The following is a 21,064-nucleotide window of genomic DNA, read 5'->3' on the forward strand; positions in this document are numbered from 1 at the left end:
ACTCACGGCAGCCCAGCTCCAGGTTGAGCTGCCGTTCAGCATCTTAGCTGTAGAGGGCAGTGTCACTGGCCCTCATATGTGGGATCCGAACCGGGGTCCTCTGGCATCCCAAGCGAGTTCCCAACCATTGCGCCACTCGGCCGGCCCTAATATACAGTTTTTAAAAAAAATTTTTTTATTGGGTAACTGTGTTTTTTCCAGAACCCATCAGCTCCAAGTCAGGTTGTTGTCCTTCAATCTTAGTTGGGGAGGGTGCAGCTCAGCTGCAAGTTCAATCGCCCTTTATAGTCTAGCTGCGGGGAGGAGGGAGATGCGCGCAGTCCACCATCCCAAGCGGGAATCAAATCAGCAACCTTGTTATTCAGAGCACACGTTCTAACCAACTGAACCACCCAGCCGCCCCTTTTGGTTGACTTTTAAAGACTAGAACACATATATGACCATTTCCAAGGATACACTGGTAGACTCCTGTATCTTTATGTAGGTAAAGATAAAAATGAATGTAAATCACCAGTTATGCCACCCATTAAAATGCTGAGGCCGATATTGATGGAAATACCATATAATTCCTCTTACCACCAAGTATCTGTCATCCATATAATTCAGGAGACGCATTTTCCTTTTAATGTGGTTCCTAACATGATTTGTAATGCCTTCCTAATACCTGTGTTTGAGTTTTATACAATGAGAATAATGATCTAAAGATAATGTAGGATTCCTAATAAATACATAAACATTCAGTTGGTTCAGAATACTCTTTTAAAAGTCAAGAAAGTTTAATAATACATCATTAAAAAAATTCTCAATCCGGACTGAAACCAAAAGGATCTTTTTTTGCTTAAACTTCAGTTTACCTGAAAATAGAACAACTCAAACTGTATTCTCTAAGTATTATAGTTGGTCAACATTTACATTGGATTGAGGAATTCTTATATTGTAATAGACTGGATATCAGTTACATTGATCTCGGAATCATAGTGTTGGAAGCCATTTTACTGGTATCAGTAGTTGAACTTCACCTCATTTCAAATGACCTTCACAGCACTCCTGGCTGTTGGACTTGCAGGAATCTCCAAAGGAGAGGACATTTAAGATCTCCTAAGGTATTTATTACATTTAGTGCATCCTTAAAGTTTTCAGCTACCTGCCTTTCTGTAACTCCTATTTAGCAGTTCTGATTTTGCTCTGTGGAGTAAACATGAAGCTAAACACAATATTCCTCCCAGTGACTGAGGGTAAGAAAGTGAAAGAGGAATGTCTGGTGAGGATCTCAGGCGGTGTCCTGGTCGATCATTCTCTCTCTGTGGATTAGGTCCTGGGTCCTCTGCTGGGCAGACTTCTGGGTAAACTGGTGGGGCCCTCTTACCCTTTATTTTGTACAATAACAGCAAACACTAAGAAAAGGGGACACCCAAATGTAAATGTATTGAGTGTGTGCTTTGTACCACTATTGTGCTAGTTCTGACTCTCATTATGCCATTTATTTCTCAAAATAACTCAAAAAAGTATTATTTATTCTAAAGATGAGGACTCTGAAACCCAGAAATTGAGTGACTTGCCCAAAGACATAGAGCTAGTAAGTATGGGTGCTAGAATTCTCAGCCTGGTCTTCCTGTCTCCATAGCCTGCACTTTTCTGACACACCACACAGCCTCCTGGAGGTGCAATGACTGGACGCTTTCACACACTCCCTCAGCAGTTCACGTATGCTATGTCTTCTCTATTGAATGAGCCCAGCTGGGAGATCCCAGGCTGCCCAAGCCAACATAAACATTGATTCGAATCTCTTTCCTCTTCCTAATACTGCTCTCTTCTCACCATCAAAATCAAGCATATTCTTTTCAAAGGCATCACCCTTCTCCTCTCTAGGAAAATATATTTCTAAGCCAAACTAATCTGCATCAATAGGTCAGAGAAATCTCTTCTTTCATATCCCTTGACTGGGTCAGAAGACTCAGAATAGCTTGTTGTAAAAAGTTGGAAATCTAAGCTAAATAGTTAATCATGACCAGGTTCAATAATGATTTCGTCTTCTAAAGTGATGGGTCTTCCAGTTATACTCCTGATGTGGAAGTAAAATATAACTGTGATTACCACAATTATAAGATGAACACAGATAAACTTTGTCCTTGGCCTGCTTCCAAGTGAAATTTAATAGTTCAGTGACATAAAGCTGGGAAAATATTGGAATATACAAGACTTAGGAGGAGGTACAGATAAGGTATCCCTCCAAGTACTCACATAGTAAGTACATGAACCTTTCACACTGTCCTATCACTATCCATTTGTCTGTCCTTCAGTAAATTGTAAGCTTCTTGAGGGCAGAGAATGTACAGAATAGGCCATACGTAGCACAGTGCCTTTTCCACGACAGTTGATGAAGAAATGCCTATTTCAGTCATTCATTAATGAATACAAGAAATATAAAAAGATATCTTTTTTATTTTTTTTAAATTAAAAAAAAATTTTATTGGGGAATTGGGGGATGGGAACAGCGCTGGGGAATTGGGGGAAGGGGAACAGACAAGTTGCTGTCCTTTTTGTTCTTCAGTCTAGTTGTGGAGGACGTTGCTTCACTGGCCCAAGTTGGCACCATCATTGCGCTCTTTCCAGGTGAGGCAGATCAGTAGCCAGCTTCTGGATGGCCGCTCACAGCAGCTGCTCGCTGCTCACACTGGCTGCTGGCTACACACGGTAGCCCCATGGCAACCAACTGCAGCAGGGGCTGCAGCCTACGCCTCGCCGGGGACTCATGGCAGCCCAGCTCCAGGTTGAGCTGTTGTTCAGCATCTTAGCTGTGGAGGGCAGTGTCACTGGCCCTCATACGTGGGATCCGAACCGGGGACCTCTGGCGTCCCAAGGCTGCTCTTAACCAACGCGCCACTCAGCCGGCCCTAAAGATACCTTTATATAGTCAACGTAAACCTACCGCAAGTGGTATTCAATCAATTTCAGTGATTTTGAGGCAAGAAAATACTTCACAGAAAATAACAGGCCAAGAAGACTTATTTGGCGATTTCTAAAAAATCTTGGGTTAGCTATGAATTTCAGGTTACGTGGACGTGGCCGCTGGGTTTTAAGTACATTTCAAGTATGGGACTGTGAAATGGGACTTCCACTCCAGCTGTGAATTAAATTATGATATTAGCTAAGTTTCTAACTTACAAATTTATGGTCTGTAAATAAAAATGGTTATTCTTAAAATACTTCATCCAAACTATTTGCGTGTGTTTAGGGGGGAGTGTTAGGGGTGGTTTTGTTTTTGAAAATACCTGATTAAAAGGGATGGTCCTGAGAAAGCGTAAACGGGACTACCAGGAGGTAGAAGATACCAGGAGGTCGAGTGGGTTTGGTGTTGGAATTTCAAGGCCTCTCTGTTCTGTGCTTGACAGAATCCTTTCTCTGAAACAAAATATAAAAGAAGCACTTGATTGTCTTCAAGGATGCCTGAATTTAAATAGAGAAATAGATTTTTATGACTAAGAGGAGAAAATCATACCAAAAAAAATGTCCTGTGTACATAATGTGATGTGTCAGATAATTGCAAGGTTTTCCCTCCCCCTCAGTTTCTTTCTGCTGCCCTGACTCTGCGTCTCTTTCATGAGGGGAAAATGGTTATAATGCTTGTCACCATGAGCTCATAGTGTGTGGGTTCCATCCTGGAGAATGAATTGAAGGAGCTGCTTATTAAGGCTCGACTTTTAGGTCCGAGGAGAGTGTTAACTTCTTACGGTGCTGGCCACAATGACTGTCCCTTTAGGTGATACTACTTTCTTTTTTTTTTTTTTAAGATTTTATTGGGGAGTTGGGGAAGGGGAACAGTGTTGGAGAATTGGGGAAGGGGAACAGACAAGTTGTTGTCCTTCAGTCTTAGTTGTGGAGGGCGCAGCTAGCTCAGCTCCAAGTCCAGTTGCCATCTGGCCAACCGTCAGCAGCTCACAGCCGCTCAGCTCAAGGTGCCGTGTTCAATCTTCATTGTGGAAGTGGGGGCGGGGGCGTAGCCCACCATCCCATGTGGGAGTCGAACTGGTAACCTTATTGTTCGGAGCACGTGTTCTCACCGGCTGAGCCATCCTGCCACCTTGGGTGCAGCGTCACTGGCCTACGTGGAAATCGTACCGATGACCCTGTTGCTCAGAGCTTGTGCTCTTAACCAACTGAGCCACTCGGCCGGCCCAGGAGATACTACTTTTATTATTCGAGAGGTGCTCACAGACTTTCAAAAATTGCAGGGAGAGCATAAAGGAGAATAGTGATTTTAATGCCATCTCAGACTCTCAACCCTTCTACTAGCACGAGTGCAAAGATGTACCCATCTCCTGCCCAATGGGAGACAGCACTAGACATGGTATCTGATAAGATCTCTTCTGACCCTCAGAGACGCAAGTGCACGTGGACAACAGCTAGGGCTGCAGCAGTGAGGATGAGTTCCAGGCCCACTTCTTCAGAGCAGACCAGCTCCCTTTTTCTGTCTTGTCACAGCAGGCTTCCAGGGCTTTTTCTCTTGGTAACTGTCACCAGTAATTCTGTTCAGTCCCTGAAGGTAAGCACGTAGGCCCTTTTTATTTTAAGATTTTACTGTTAAACAAAAATAGCAGCATCAGGAAATCACAGAAGTCCCAGACCTGATTCCCTTCTGGAAGCCACTGGGACATAGCTTTTCTTTCGTATGTGGGGCTTTCTTTTTCTTCTGGCTTCTTCCCCCTTCTCCCATTAAAGGAATAGTTTGCTCTCAAGGAAGCCTCACTCCCAGCACATAAGCCTGGAGATCCCTACTTCCTTGTTTTCACCTGGGATCTTGCATCTCTGGGGACATTCCATGGGTATTGGATTCTCTGGGTATTTTCTCAAAGCACTCGTTTTCTTTAGCAATCCAAGTAACAAGTTCTCATCCAATGTGAAATTTGCATCGAGCCTTCCTTTCCCCAAATTCAGCTTAAAACATAACTATTTTGGACCATGCCAAGGTACAATTTGTTCGAACATGAACTTACTGATATTATTTGATTAGTAAAAGATAATTCAGCTAGTGAAGGGTGATGGTAAGTTGGCCTGGCTAGAAATCTCACCAGCTGAGGTCCTCAAAATCCATGCTAGCATTATTTCTTTTGCCAGTTGACTTCAGATAACATCTTTTGCTTTATGAAAACAATATTCCAGACATGAATAAGAAACTATGAGTCATATTCATACAATAAATATAATAGTAGGCTTGTGCCATGCTGCTTTTAGAGTTGTGTATTTTAGTGCTCGTTTAATTATGTTTGCTATAAAAATTGGCAGTCTTGGTTTTCCTCTCCAATGTAAACAAAATAATATTATTTAATTCCCTCACTACTTATTGCTATAATAGTAGACACTCTTCAAATAATTTTTTTTTACTTTTGCTGGTTTCGACTTCTATGTAATTTAGAATGGGAGGTTTTCAAGGAAGCTTCCCCCCACCACCTTAAAAAACAGTCAGTTTTTCCCCTGTAATAAATCTGAGAGGTGAAGTAGAATTTTCATCTTGAAAGTAAACAAGCCCTGTCACTACCAGTAAAAAACAAAGAAAGAAAGGAAAAAAAGGTATAACTGAAGAAGAATTTCAGAGAGAGGCCTTGTCAGCCATGACACGTCTGAGTGGGTTGGCTGTCTAGGGTCAAAGGCTTCTGTGTTGGCAGTCTAGGAATTTGATTTCTTCAGCTCACTAAGAGTTGGGTGAACTCTATGGTATGGACTGACGTTAACTGGTCAGGACATTCTCTCCTCTGTGGCAAAGTCTCTATGGGAAGCAAAATGACAATCAAACGTTTGCATGGTGATCGTGGAGTCAGAGCCGAAGGGAGCCAGATGGTCTGAGCGGCATGTACCAGCCAGCCCTGGGAGTTGGATGTCCTTCTCTGCACTCCAGAGGAACAGTGTTCTAGATCAGAGGACATTTCTCCTCCTCTTGGCTGGTGAGGCTGTCTTTCCTGCCGGCCCAGTCAGTGCTGGCAACTGAGCGTGAATAGCCTCTCTTGTTAAAATAGAACACAACACCCTCTCAGGTTTGAGCAGATGAGAACTCTGGATGACAAGACTACATGCAGCTACAAGCTTGTTCTCCTGGCTTTTCTCTCTCCTTTCATTCTGGGTGTTCATCACCCTCTTTACCCCCAAGGGCCTGTTGTGCCCTCTAAAGAAATGGTTAAACATCAATCAGAGTTCTCTCTATTGTACTCAGCACAGCTGGGATGGGCTGGAACAGTGAGTGAACATCTTATTAAAATTATGAGAAAGCTAAAGGAAAACAAACATGTACCGAAACTATAAAAGCATCAGGCTGACGAAGGACAGATTTCTGTCTGTGAGCTTGGTGTAAAACCTAAGCCAAACAGTTCATTATAACCAGGTTAAGCAATGACGTCATCTTCTACAGTCATGAGGCAGACTGCCTTTTTCAAGGCATCTTTACCTCAGTCAGGCAGGCCTAACTGAATAGTTTACAGATAGGCCCCTTATCAGCCTGGTTTACTTTTGCAGAATGACTAATCTCATTTTAACAGATATATATGAAATGTATATTTCATGCTTAGAGTTGTATCATTTCTGACATTGTCCTCCAATTCTGGGGGCACTTCACAAAGCCCAGGATGTACTGATTACAAAATAAGTGTGCCAGAGTCATAAGAATGACTTCTTTTGTTAGCTCTTTCAGAATATCATTAGGACTGCATTAAAAAAATTATTCCATAGTTTTCAATCAAGAACAGCCATTGTTTTCTATGCTCAAATTGTTCTGTCTTTGGCCAATAGGAGCCTATTCATGCAGCTCCTGTGTCTTTTTGAGATGACCCTATTGGTTTTGGAGCACTTCCTTCCTTTCTGAGCTCATGAAGATGTGTCAGGCTCATCTTGTATTTTTTTCTGGCCCAGATCTGGAATCAGCCACACCTCAAAGGAGCCCTTGGTTCCTTTTAGTGGGAAATGACTTTTAGAGACCACAACCTGGTTGCTGGGGGATGTACATTGCTGCTGGGTTGTCCTTACTTTTAAACTTCTTCCGTGGATATATATATATATATATATATATATATATATATATATGTATGTATGTATGTATTTCAAAAGGAAAAAAGATGATGAGTTCACACTTAAATATACTATTGCAGGATTTAAGAAAAACTTCTTTGATTGTATTGTGTTTTTCTGTTACACTGCAAACATCTTAGTTCCTTTTGACATTGACCTAATGATTTGCTTTATCTACAGTATAAGGATTTTAAAAATAATGCCAATATTAGTAGTGACAATAATGCTACTGAATGAAATGTAAGATTTTGTTGCAGCTCTCCTTGCCTTTGGAATATATTGTACCATTCTAAAGCAACTTAATATTTTTTCTGTTCTTTTGCCATCAAAGAGATACTCCATTAGGTTCATTTGTTTCCATTCGTTACCAATGTTTAGGATGTTCTTTTTATTTAATTTATTAATATTATTAATATAACATGTTATTCCATAGTCAAAACTATGTAAGGCGCATCCCGAGAAGTCTGTTTTCTGTTCCTGTCTCTTCCACACTATTCTCTCCCAAATAAATTCTCTTTAAATTAGTTTTTAGTTTATCCATCTAGTGTTCCTTTTCTAAATGTTAGCGAACACAAATATCTTTGTATTCCTCCCTGCCACATCCTTTCCTTCTTTATTCCTCATTCATTTTTATGATTAATATCCCATTGGTGAATGTCATAGTTTTAGAATGACTTTTTTTTTTTTTTTTTACAGTAATGCTAGCTAGTAGTTCTGAACCACTGAATCAGGTGTCTGGCTGGAGAGATGAGGGAGCACTTTTTTTACCTAAAATAAAAACTGCTTTTAAATGGGAACATATTTTTTTCTTGAAGCCCATTCTTCCAAGAGAAACAATATTTTAAAATAATTTTTTACGTGCTCGCCATGCCGCTCTAAGCTGCCTGGAAAGAGTTTAACACTATTTGGGATGAAGCTTGTGCTTCGCCATCTGCTAGCTTCTCTACTGTGTTGCCAGATTCGTCCTGCGGTCGGCTGACCGTCCCTTCCGAGGTTGCTCAGATGAAGTGGGCGCTTGCCATCTCTCGAGGGTGTTCTGCATCTGAGACTTGCTCCCTTTGGTGCCCCCTCCAACCCCTCCAGATGTTGCGAGAAGCGTGCAAATCTATGTCGCGGCTTATGCTCCCTAGCGCAGTTGCTCACCCGCCCGCTCCCGGGTTTCCCGGCTCCCCAGCTCTGCGGCTCCGGGGAACAGGGGGAACAGGTGCCGGGAGCCGCCCCGCCTGCGCACTGTGATGCCGGGATTGTGGGCGGGAGCGCCGCCTTCCTCTCCCGCGCGCTCACTCGCTCCCGCCCTCCTCCCCGCCCCAAGCACTCTCCTGCCTTAGCTGTGCAGGCTCCGCACTGCAGATGCCCGCCGGCCGCCCTACGCTCGGTGGCTCCCGCGGTGCCCCACAGGTCCCTTCGACCCCCGAGCACCAGCCGAGAGCTGCTGCTCTCGAGGGACCCTGAACTGACCCGACTTGCGCGGAGCCACCCGCGTGAAGCCGCAACGCCAGCGGGGCAGGTGGTTACCCAAGCGGACGGTGGTTGCACTGGAGCCCCGGGCGCTCCCGGATGCGACAGGACAAGCTGACCGGCTCCCTGCGGCGCGGAGGGAGATGCCTGAAGCGGCAGGGCGGCGGTGGTGGCGGCAGCGGTGGCGGCGTGGGCACCATCCTGAGCAATGTTCTCAAGAAGCGAAGCTGCATTTCCCGGACCGCGCCCCGGCTGCTCTGCACTCTGGAGCCGGGTGAGGACCCGGGGCTGCAGATGAGGCACTGGAAAGTAGCGTGGCACCCCGGGAGCTGGTACTGCTCGCGCCTCTGCTTCAGCTGGTCTCCGCCTAGGTCGTGGAGCATCCGCGGGCCTCCCGGTGCAGGGCACCGCGGCTTGGCGCAGGCCGGTTTGGGTCGGCCTGGAAGGGCAGAGCGCAGACCAGGGCCTGGGCAGGGGCAGTGGCCCCTAAGGCGTGGAGGACCCGTGGCTCCCATTGGCTGCTCGTGGACCCCCTCCCCGCGGCCTGTGCACGGTCCAGCCCTGCTTGTGCCCGGAGCTGGGGGCCTGCTGGCGCCTGCCCAGGTTATCATAGGCCGCGCAACCAATTGTGCTTCGGCTTCACAAGAAGCCAGACCTTGAAAGAGGTGTGTGAGGCGGAGAAAGGCACAGGTTTGATTCTTGGGGTCTAAGGGGAACGCTGCAGCTGCGAAGGAAAAATCGGGTACATTTTCCTGAGGGTCTCTGTTGCATGAATGTCTGGGGTCAGCCCGCCTGGAGCCTCTAATTTGTGTATCTGGGTGGGGAGCGGGCAGGAAGCACCCCTGCAGCCTAGAGATCCTTTCTTATAGGTAAAGTCCGGGAGTGCGCCTGGCTGTCCTAGGCTAGGCCCTTTTTGCTTTCAGCATGTGTTTACTCATCCCCGCTTCTCTCGGCTGCATAACTCCGCGCCTGCTCCACCTCCTGGCATTTCTCCCCGGGGTTTTATGGACTCAGAGCTTTCTGGCTAGGGTGGCCGCAGAGGGAACCGGCTGTACTCACACCAGTGCTTAGCACTCACCTGTCCCTGGAGTGGCACCAGCTGGGTTCCAGGCGGGTTCGTCCTCCCCCCACCCCCGCCTCCCAGCACCTTCGGGGACCTGCTATCTTGAGGCTGTAGGGGAGAATCTGCTGAGACACTGAGCCCCATAGGGCGGGACGCGTGGCTGCCTTTCCGAACCTCGTGGTTCCTTTGTTTTTCTCCCCAAGGAAGTGTCTAGTTGCAGAGACTGTAGTATTTATTCACCACCTTCCTTCACCCTTAAAAAAAAAATCTCCTTCCCACGTTAAAAGTGGTTTGTATTTCTGAATCCGGAACAGCTGTGATTATCAGATGAAACATAAACCTTCTCCCCTCCCTTATTCAGTTAGAAGAAAAAAGGTGAAAGTGACCTGATTTCAGCTTTTGCATGCAGGCAGCGAATGATCAATTCCAGTTAAATCCTGTGACTCATTTTTGATCAGGAGAAAATAGTTGTGGTTTTGACTAACCCAGCCAGGTTTCAGCACAGCAAGGCAATCGGCAGGATGCCCAGCAGGTGCTTTGAAAAAGTCAAGAAGCATATTCGGTTGTACATACAGGGAATCCGGTGCTTTTAGGTCGGTAGAAATAATTCAACGCGGGACCGAATTTCCTGGTCTTTTGTTATAATAAAGCAAACGTCACGACATACGCTCCTCCATTCAGCACCCTGGGGCTGGACAGCACCCTCACCACGCGATCTGTTTCATCTTGCCTTAAATCCTGCGCTCCAGCGGGAGGCACTCTTGTGACCATTATCCTTGCACTGAGGCCGAGCTGCATTTAAACCAACTCAGAGTGATGAGAATCCGTGGGGGTACTTAATATATCTTGGGAAGAAAACCTTATCTATCTAGGCAGGGTATGGTTTTGGCCCTGAAGCTTTGAAAATAAATACCTTGGGATTCTCTACCACAGCTTGACTTCAGAAATCTGGGACCCAACTCGTGTATACTCACAGGACTGAGAAGGGCATCTGCGTACTCTGACGGGCTTGGGCAAATCAGATACATCTCTTTCAAGCTTCTTGATTCCATATACATGTTTTTAAAACAACAAGTCTAATGTAATTTTACAAATTCTGAAGATTGTTCCAGTTCACATACTAGCCCCTAAGTAGTGGAAGTTGTGGAGGGGTTTCAAGTATGCCTACTCTGCAAATCAACATTTTAGAAGCAAAAATGTTGTCATAAATGACAATCATAAATTGTAAAACTGAATGCTATTGATAATGTTTGGTATATCTTGGTCCTTGAATTTTTAAGTAATAAGTCTTTTAGAAAGTGATTTAAAATGTCATTTTATTGATTTTGAAATTGTAAGAAAAGGATATATTGCCTTTTTAGACTTGATTATGTTATTTTAAAAACAGAATTTAAGTGGGAATAAACATTGTCATTTAATGTCACTTCAGTAACAACAGCACATACTTCTAAAATGGAATTCTGTATAAATGCCCAATATAAATATTAAGCATGGAGTCTTTATACATTCTCCTATTTATTTACTTGTATTCCATAGATTTGGGATTTGAAACAAGAAGTTTTTCTAAATTCATAGGTAACTTGAAATTAGAGTAGTTATATTTACAGCTTGTAGTCTATAATTAAACATACAAACTTTTATCTTCAATAACTAAGTCTGTCAAGACAGAATTTAAAGATATATAAAAATTTCCAAATAGGATTGTTAAAGCTTTCATAAGTGGGAAGGCATGACATTTTTATAACTTTTGATATTCCACTGAAGTTTCCTTAGTAAACTTCATTCATACAAGTATCCTAGAAAACAAATTCTATAACTACAGAGTTATCTTCCTTAGTTTCATAAATATTAATTATATTGTGCTAAGTGATTTATAGTTAATCATCACGACAATACTGAGATAGATGTTATTCTCCTAATTTTTAAAGATAAAAAATGGAAACTGAGACAGGTTAAATCATTTGTTCGACTCTAGGAACCAAAGTTGAGGGGAGGTCTGTATGACTCCAAGCCTATGGTGTCATTTTTTTGGTTTTGTTTGTGCACTACTCCAGACAGCTGTGGAAACCACCATCCTATGTGAAAAGCTCTGTTCAGTTGCCATAGGATATTTTTTATTATAATAATCAGTATTCTTTTCCTTTTAACAAAGTTGACTAAAATTTAGTAAAAATGAATGTTTAAAAAATTTCATGATGATTCAGTAGAATCAGGTTAATTTTTACTTTTATTTTTTATATAACTTGTCCCAAAATAATAGTTACTTATGTGTTTTTCTTTTAGGAGTTGACACAAAGTTGAAGTTCACTCTTGAGCCATCTTTAGGTCAAAATGGTTTTCAGCAGGTAACTTTATTTTTGGTTTTGAAAATACTCTTATTTTGGGGTATCTACAGGGTACACTGAGATATATTCTCAAAGTGGGAAAATTAGTATATAGTTTGATATGCATAAGAAGACAGCCAATTTTTAAAATTATAGATAAAATAGCTTATGAAGCTACAAGTGGCCTGGGTTTATACTTGTGATGAAAAATTTTGTACTTTCTATTAACCGTGAAAGTGTGAGAAAAATTTAAAAAAGCAAAAGTCTGTTGTTCTGAGTCTATAACACACGTTTTGATTTCTGAACTAGTGCTCCCCAACCATTGTGTGTACTGCGAGTGGATCATAGACATGTTAACACTATGTAAGTGGGAGATTGGGGCAGTCATAGCCCTTAGACCAGTCATATCTGGCTGAAAGAAGCTTTGACTGTTTACCCCACTGCTGTACAAATTTTATCATAGTCTACAGATGTCAAGATGGAAAAAAAGGTTGAAAAGTGCTTACCCAGGTCAGTATTATCGCTCTGCCAATATTTCTTCTTTGTTCCTAGTGGTATGATGCTCTCAAGGCAGTCGCCAGACTATCAACGGGAATACCAAAGGAATGGAGGAGAAAGGTAAGGAGGATTCGTAGGGCTAAAATACAGAAGGATCATTACTCTGTCCCTTCTTAAAGTCTCTGGAATGTCAAACAGGAGATTCTAGATTGAGTAATTTTAAACCTGTCCCTCTTCATTATTCATTCATTCAATAAGTATTTATTGATTCTCTATTCTGTGCCAGATGCTATCCTAGGTACTGGGGATACAGCAGTGGAAAAAAAGAACAGACCAAAGTTTTTGTCCTTATGGAGTTTACAAAGAAAAAAATATCAAGTATGTCAGATGGTGATAAGTACCATGGATAAAAATACAGCAGAGAATAAATTAAGAGAATGTGGAAAAATGGGGATAAGGAGGTGGAATTTTAAATAGCAAAGCGACATTTGAATAGGGCCCTGCAGGAGGTGAGCAGTGGGCTATGCAGCTACCTGGGGACAAGTACTTGAAACAGAACACTGGGAGCATCTCAGGAGTATACAAGCCAAAGCAAGAGGACAGGGTGGCTGAACCACAGTGAACAAAGAGGGAAGCAAAGGAGAGAGGGTCATAGAGGTAATGTGATGGGGTTAGGGGAACGGCAGGTCATGTAGGACCTTGTAGGCCATGGCAGGACTTTGCCCAGTGTGAGTTGTAAAGTACTGTGTACTTCTGAGCAGGGGAGTAACATGATACAACTTACATTTGAAACGGACCACTCTGGCTACTAACTTGAGAATATGAGGGAACAAGGGCAGAAGCTAGGAGTCCAGTAGAAGACTTGCAATAATTTAGGCAAGAGTTGGAACAGAGATGTGGTAGTGGAGATGGAGAGAAGGGGTCAGGTTCTAGATGTATTCTGAAGGCTGAGTTGATGTGAATTTCTATTAAATTGAAATAAGACATAAGAGGAATGTCAATGATGACTTCACAATTTTTACCTCAGCTACTGGAAGGGTAGAGGCCTTATTTACTCAGATGGGAGGAACAGATGTGTGTGTTTGTATGTATGTATGTATGTATGTATGTATAGGTAAGGTGGTGGTGAATTGGATGCTTGGCTTTGGATCTGTTAAGGTTGAGATGCCTGTTAGATGTCTACGTTCAAGGTCTCAAGTCAGCATTTGGACATAAGATTCTGATGCTTAGGAGAAAAGTCTGGCTAGAGCTATTAATCAGTATTATTTCTGCTAAATTATGTTCAGTACCAAAACTTGAAATGCTCTCTTATTATATTAATTTATAAACCTCATCTAATACTCCTAGAATTTGAGCATTGGGAATTCCTCAAAATATACCTTAAAAATGGCATTATGAAATACATCTTTCAGAAACAGCTTTTCAGGATAAGATAATCAAAGGAGTAAAAATACCCAGTGACTCTTCTTAAAAAGTTTTTCATTATGAGAGCTTGGAGAGCTCATCTGTCAGGTTGAGTGAGTGTGTGTGTGTGTGTGTGTGTGTGTGTGAGAGAGAGAGAGAGAGAGAGAGAGAGAGAGAGAGAGAGAGAGAGAGAGAGAGAGGATTTAAAGGCAGAGGTGACTTCATGGTGAGAGAAGACCCATTCTCCACGAAGGGCCAGGTGGCTCTTGCCCAAGCATAGATAGCAATTAAGAGCCAAGTATATCAAGCTCTCATAACATAATATAGCTAATCCAATGAACTGAAATCAAATTTGAAAAATATTTTTTGTTTTCTTAACAGTTTCCCAAATGGCTAGATCATTGCTTGGTACATAGTTGGAACTCAACAAATATGAATTGAAAGAATAAGTGAAAGACCCTGATTGGTGCAATTCAGTACAGCACACATGTCAATGAGGCCCTTGTGGATTTCTGCATGTGGGCTATATCTGTTCTAGGAACAGTTCCTATTTTCTTGTTGGATGTAATAACTATTTCTAATAAAGGTGAAATTATGTATTTTACTTTAGCATTTTCTTTATTAATGTTGTAGGTTTGGTTGACCTTGGCAGATCATTATTTGCACAGTATAGCCATTGATTGGGACAAAACCATGCGCTTCACTTTCAATGAAAGGAGTAATCCTGATGATGACTCGATGGGAATTCAGATAGTCAAGGTAATGCCACTGAGCTTGGCCTATTTTCCTAACTTAGAAGGAAGATTATAGGGGCCAGATGTTTCCTGGACAGAAGCTCAAGCCTTATGGTCTGAATGTTTATATATTTTCTGCTTCCTCATTTTAATAGCTAATAGCTTTTTAATGGGGGACCTTTGACTATGCCTTGTCTTCATAAATTTGGATGTTGCCAGTAAGAATAAAATATTTCCACTGATAGTTTACTTACCTTGCTCATGTGATAGGAGGTTGACATTCCTTTTTTTTCTTTAGCGTGAGTCAGCGCTGTTAACTGGAATTTTTTACATAAGTCACTGAGAAATTTAAAGTTAAGTATCTTTCATATTAGAATAACTGGGCTGTTATTAGGGTCTTTGATAATTTCTTAACTGTCAATTTGTGAAGTCAGATTGATTAACTGGTGGGCATACTTTAAACCAGATTGTCAAGGGTTCAAACCATCTGTGGAGGCAGCTATGGTTTGCCTACCTGGATTATTACAGTTGATGGGATCCTGGTGCCAAAAGCCAAGGGTGCTGATTCAATTTGATCCCACTGTTATTTTCTTACATAAGCCTCTAGCACATGGTTTTTTATTTTATATGAGTATATTACAGTATATTAGTGATGCTAAGCTGAGGTTTTAAAAAGAACGTTGCTTCATCTAAATTTTGGCCACCACGAGATGGCTATTGTTTTGGCAGATTTGAAGATCTTTTTTTTTCAAGAGGAAGTACTAACTAAAAGGAGCTACTTTCTGGTCTAACTTGGTCTGTTTCAGACGAATGCTAAAAATATGTTATGCAGTTATAGCTTGTATGCTTGAAAAGCCTTTGCATTATCCACATTTTAGCTGTTTATTTGGAATTTCAGAATGTGGTCTTAGAGATGAAGCATTCCATATTTGAAATATTTTCTTTCTGCTTAAATTGTGAATTAAGGCAGTGCACATTTTATAACAGTCATGTTATTAAGAGGATCTTTTATTTTCTCATTGAAATGAATGCTATGTCAGTAAAATGACTTCAGCACCTGAAAATCATAGTCTCTGCTTGGAAATAAAATTATAGATAATGTCCTGATTAAATATTAATGTTTCTGTCCATTTCACACAAATTTATACAACAATTTGGATAGAATGATTTTGCTGTTTTGGACACAATGATTTTTCTGTCTCTCTATAGTACAGGTTGCATTTTTTGCTATTTTGATTTTTATCCTTAATGCTATTTAGAGTTTTGATAGCTACATAGGTATTATATCATTTTTTTTTGTAGAAAGAAATAATGTTGGCACATGTGTTGAAATGACTTGTTTTATCTGAGACATATTATTAAAATGAACTGTCAATTTATATGGAATTATTATGTAATTTTTGTTAATTCTGAGTGCCTATGTGTGTTAATTCTGGAAACATCTTAAGTGGAAAATTTGCCTGACTGTAATTCCTCTTAAAAATGTCTTGGCATATTAGAAAACGTTAGGAAAAAGAAAACTAAAAAAAAAAAAATTGTTTTGGCTTACATCTATAAGTTGCGTATGCATTTTTAAAAACTAAAATACATGTTGATAATCTGACTCTAATGCTGCGGCAAATAACTACAGGTTTTTTTTTGTCTGTTTGTTTTTTTGTTTTGTTTTTGAGAGAGAGTATAAGAAGCCATTTTAAAAAAATCTTGTTTCCCTGTCATTTCAGGATCTTCACCGCACAGGCTGCAGCTCTTACTGTGGCCAGGAGGCTGAGCAGGACAGGGTTGTGCTGAAGCGGGTCCTTTTAGCTTATGCCCGATGGAACAAGAATGTAGGATACTGTCAAGGCTTTAACATCCTGGCTGCACTAATCCTGGAAGTGGTGGAAGGCAACGAAGGGGATGCACTGAAAGTGAGTATCAGGCTCTGAGGAAGGCAGCTGAAATTCTTCAGAGAGTGAAATGTTCCAACTCTAATTTGTCTTCCTCAATATCGAGTCCTTCCAGGGAGTTTGCCACACCTTGGTAATTACCCATGATACCCTTCCCTCCCCCGCCCCTGCCCCTGCCCCTGCCTCACCCCCATTAAAGCCAGGTCAAGTGACAGACTCATATAGCTGCCAAATGTGAAGAGAATGATTATGTTTTTAATTTCACTTACAGGACATCATATTTTAAAGAAAGTTAAACACTAATTGTATTAATTAATATTAATTATCCTTTGCTGCATAATAAATTAGCCACTTAAAATAGCAAATGTGTATTACCTCACAGTTTTGTTGAGACAAATCTGGGTGTGACTTCACTGGCTCAAAGTCACATCACTGTGGCATTCAAAGTATTGGCTGGGGTGGGCCAGCCGAGTGGCTCAGTTGGCTAAGAGCTCTCTCAAGAGTGTGGGCTCTGAGCAACAGCGGTTCGAGTCCCGGCCCAAGCTGAGCTGCCACTGAGCTGCCAACAGGTGGCAGGATGGCTCAGCTAAAAAAAAAAAAAAAAAATCAAAGTATTGGCTGGGGCTGTGGCCTCATCTGAAGGCATGATGAGTGCGTTCACTCTAGGTGGGAGCATTCACTTCCAAGTTCATTCATGTGGTTGTTAGCAAGATTTAATTCCTCACAGGTCGTTGGACAGAGGGCCTCAGTTCCTTGCTGGCTATTTGTCAGAGGCCATTTTTAGTTCCTTGTCATGTGAGGCTCTCCACCTCACAACATGGTGGATGGCATCCCTCAGAGTGAGCGAGAGAGTAAAAGAGAGTGATCAAGGCAGAAGAGATTAAGTTACAGGTTTGTAGCCTAATATCAGAAGTAACATTTCATCATTTTTGCCCTATTCTGCTCATTAGAAGCCAGTCACTAGGTCCAGCTCATACTCAAGATGGGCTTATACAAGGATGTGACTACCAGGAGGTGGAGATCACTGGGGCGATGTTAGAAATGGCCTATTCCACACATTATGCTTCATTCTGATTGGATCTTATTAGGTTGCTTTATCCTTTCTTATCTGTGGTGAGGCATGGAGGTGGTAGGCTGAGAGTGAGTGTTTATGATGGAAGATGTTTGCATAGAGAAAGTTATGGAAGTGAATTATATTTATTATCTTTTAATCTTTGATGCCTAGGGCCTTTATTAGTAAAAAAAAATTTCTGCAAACCTTTTGAGCTGGGACACTAGTAATTTAAGTTTATAGGTCTGAATGTGACTCACTGAGTCACCAGAAATACTTTTTATGAGAAATGAAGCATTTCAAATGTGGAGGATGGCCTCGGCCTTATTTGCTTGAGGCAAGATGGGATTGCTCATTCATATTTAAACCCTCAAACTGCTATTGATTGCAATGCTTTGTGGTGGATGGAATGGATACTTAGTCTTTGTATTCATGAGCACCTCCCCCTCACCCCATTTCTGTGTTTGACTGTGGTGAATACCTTAGTGATATTCTCAATCACTGACTAATGTGATATGGAAAAATAAGCAAACGTTCTTCCTGGTTTTATACATATCATGGTGGATTTAATTATAAATCCATCCTGACATGATCCAAATCTGTATTCACCCTCTCACTCTTTCCATTCATATGTTTAAGGAAACAGCTTTGCAGCTATTTGTTCATCAAATAGGCAGGGGTGGAGGGGGTGGAGGCCGTGACAAATCAAATACATGAGGTTAAAACATTTTTATTACGAAGCAATTTTGTTTACTCAGTCTATCAGCTTTAGTCATTTGTTTTCCATACGTAATTTGTATGACTATAAAATGGGAACAGTTTTGTTGAGAAGCTGGAATAAACAATTCAGGTTGGGGGTGGGTTGGAAAGGTTTGGAGAAGGGGATATAATGACAATCAAATCATGAAAGGGCTCAGTGATACTTGAGAAAGTACAAATTCACATAAAAAGTTGGATTAGATAAAACTGCATATTTATATTTCTGCCTCTAAGAAAATGAACTTTGTGGAATGAATGAAATGACATCATCATTTAGGAATCTGCTTAGGCATTTAATATGCAAAGGAAGGTTGGGGCCATGAAGAAACACTTCTGATGCAAAGGAAAATGTTAGGTTTTGGTGTTTTTCCAATAGCTATTTTGGCCTTTGCAAGTTGTAATTATTAGGGAAATATATAGTACATTAGATGTAGGTAAACCATTTTCCTTGCTTTTTTGCACTTACTGTTTTCTCTTAGTAACTGTTTGTTTTTAACTATTTGTTAAAAATCTGAACCTCCCTCATTATTTGTTTGTCTTTTAAATGCTTCATTTTTTTTTTTTTCCAGAGCAGTTTTAAGTTCACGGCCAAACTGAGAGGAAGGTAGAGAGCTTTTCCGTACATCCTCAGCCCCAACCCCCCACATGCACAGCCTCCATTGTTATCAACAACATTCATCCTTCATTAGAGGGGTACATATGTTAAAACCCATGAACCTACATCAACACATCAATAATCACCTGAAGTCCGTAGTTTACATTAAGGTTCACTCTTGGACTTGTACATTATTATATGGATTTGGACAAATGTATAATGACATGTATCCAGCATGATAATGTCATACAGAGTATTTTCTCTGTGCTAAACATCCTCTATGCTCCCCTTTTTTCATCCCTCCCGCCCCCACCCCACAACCACTGACTGTTGTACTGCCTCCATAGTTTTGCCTTTTCTAGAATATTATAATTGGAGTAATAGTATGTAGACTTTCAGATTGGCTTCTTTCATTTAGTAATATGATTTAAGGCCTCTCCATGTCTTTTCATGACTTGATAGCTTAATTCTTTTTATCGTTGAATAATATTCCATTGTCTGGACCTGGGGAACAGTTTGGTTGCTTCCAAGTATGGCAGTTATGAATAAAACTGCATGCAGGTTTTTGTGTAGATATAAGTTTTCATCTCCTTTGGGTAAATCCCAGGAGTGCATTTGCTGGATTGTATGGTAAGAGTAAAGTGATAAACTATGTTTTGTTTTGTAAGACACTGCCAAAGTGTCTTGCAAAATGACTGTACCATTTTGCATTCAGAGCAGCAATATCTGCGAGTTCCTGTTGCTCCCATCCTTGCCAGCACTTGGTGTTGTCAGCGTTCCAGATTTTGACCATTCTAATAGGTGTGTAGTGGTATCTCGTTTTAATTTGAATTTCCCTGCTGACTGTGATGTGAAGCATCTTTTAATATGCTTACTTGCTATCTGTTTATCTTCTTTGGTGAAGTGTCTGTTAAGGTCTTTGGTCCATTTTTTAAATTGGGTTGTTTGTTTTCTTATTGTTGAGTTTTTGTTTGTTTGTTTGTTTGTTCTTTTTTTTTTTCTTTTCTTGTGCAGTTGTTGAACTTGCCTTGGACACCATTAAGGTGAGAAGTACAACCCCTGCCCATCCCAGGTGGGGTAGGCAGAGGGTATGCCTGGTGTGGACATGGACCTAGGCTCTAACCCACCTTAATTCATTCAATTTATAAGTAGTTCCTGATGACCATTCTGGCAGAGCCCTGAGGAATCCCAGGCTGGGATGGGGGGACAGCTGGACACAGACATTCCCAGCCCTGTGGAATCAGGGTGCGGTAGAGGGAAAGTTGGGAGCTGGGGAAGCCCATGGAGGGAGCAGTGAAAACTTGTTTGGAAGAAGGCATGTGGGAGGTGGGTTTTGAGGAATGTATAGGAGTTCACAAGGTAAATCAAAAAGAGCATTCTAGGCAGGGGACCAGCTCATGCAAGAATATGGAGGCATGAAAAGAGCTGTGGTCTCCATGAAATGAAAAGTGTGAAAACCACTCTGAAAAAAATGTTTTGCTGAATTGGAATTGACAACATATTAAAGAGGGGTGGTCAAGGAACGCTCCTTGAAATCTTAATCAAAGAAAGACAAGGAGCCAGCGTAGAGATGGGTATGGGGACAGGGAGGGCCTAACTACTACTGAGCATAGTAAGTGCAAAGACCCTGAGGCAAACATGTTCTAGGGAAGAGAGTTGGAGAGAAAGCAGGGAGGTTGCAGGGTTAGAGCCACTAAGGGCCTAGGTAGGGGCTGGAGGCATGAGTGTTATTCTGGGAGCACTGGGAGCCCATGGGAGCACTGGGTGATTTGGGGGCAGGAGCGGAGATGGGGGAGTAGCAGCACCCAACTTGGGTGTTTTGGAGACTCCCAGGTCATCTGGTTATTGTTGAGTTTTAAGAGTTCTTTTTGTATTGTGGATGATAGTCCTTTATCAGAGGTGTGTTTTGCACATATTTGCTCCCAGTCTGTGGCTTGTCTTCTAATTCACTTGGCATTGTCTTCACTTTTTTTAAAAAAAATTCTATCTTGGGAACAGTGTGTTTTCCCAGGAGCCATCCGCTCCAAGTCTAGTTGTTTCAATCTAGTTGTGAAGGGCACAGCTTCAGTGGTCCATGCGGAGATCGAACTGGCACCCTTGGTGTTATGAGCACTGTGCTCTAGCCAGCTGTCCCGAAGTTTTTAATTTTAATGAAGTTTGGCTTACCAAGTATTTCTTTCCTGGATCATGGCTTTGGTGTTGTATTTAGAAAGTCATTCCTATATCCAAGATCACCTAT

General features: G+C 41.6%; 1 protein-coding gene across 5 annotated transcripts in view; it reads left to right on the forward strand.

Annotated features, from left to right (window-relative positions):
• Positions 1–21,064, forward strand: part of TBC1D30 (TBC1 domain family member 30) — an 88,862-nt gene that overhangs the window by 37,571 nt on the left and 30,227 nt on the right. For 4 of the 5 annotated variants that reach the window (XM_019640548.1, XM_019640545.1, XM_019640544.1 and 1 more), the window contains exons 3-6: positions 11,858–11,919; positions 12,451–12,516; positions 14,434–14,559; positions 16,256–16,441. In XM_019640548.1, the coding sequence (XP_019496093.1) occupies positions 14,494–14,559; positions 16,256–16,441 (252 nt within the window). In that variant the 5' untranslated portion in view covers positions 11,858–11,919; positions 12,451–12,516; positions 14,434–14,493. Of the gene's footprint in view, positions 1–8,294; positions 8,786–11,857; positions 11,920–12,450; positions 12,517–14,433; positions 14,560–16,255; positions 16,442–21,064 lie in introns of those variants that run through there. The other variant, XM_019640547.1, reaches the window with a different exon arrangement.

The sequence above is a fragment of the Hipposideros armiger genome, unplaced genomic scaffold (genome assembly GCF_001890085.2).
Source record: "Hipposideros armiger isolate ML-2016 unplaced genomic scaffold, ASM189008v1 scaffold_51, whole genome shotgun sequence".
Taxonomy (NCBI): domain Eukaryota; kingdom Metazoa; phylum Chordata; class Mammalia; order Chiroptera; family Hipposideridae; genus Hipposideros; species Hipposideros armiger.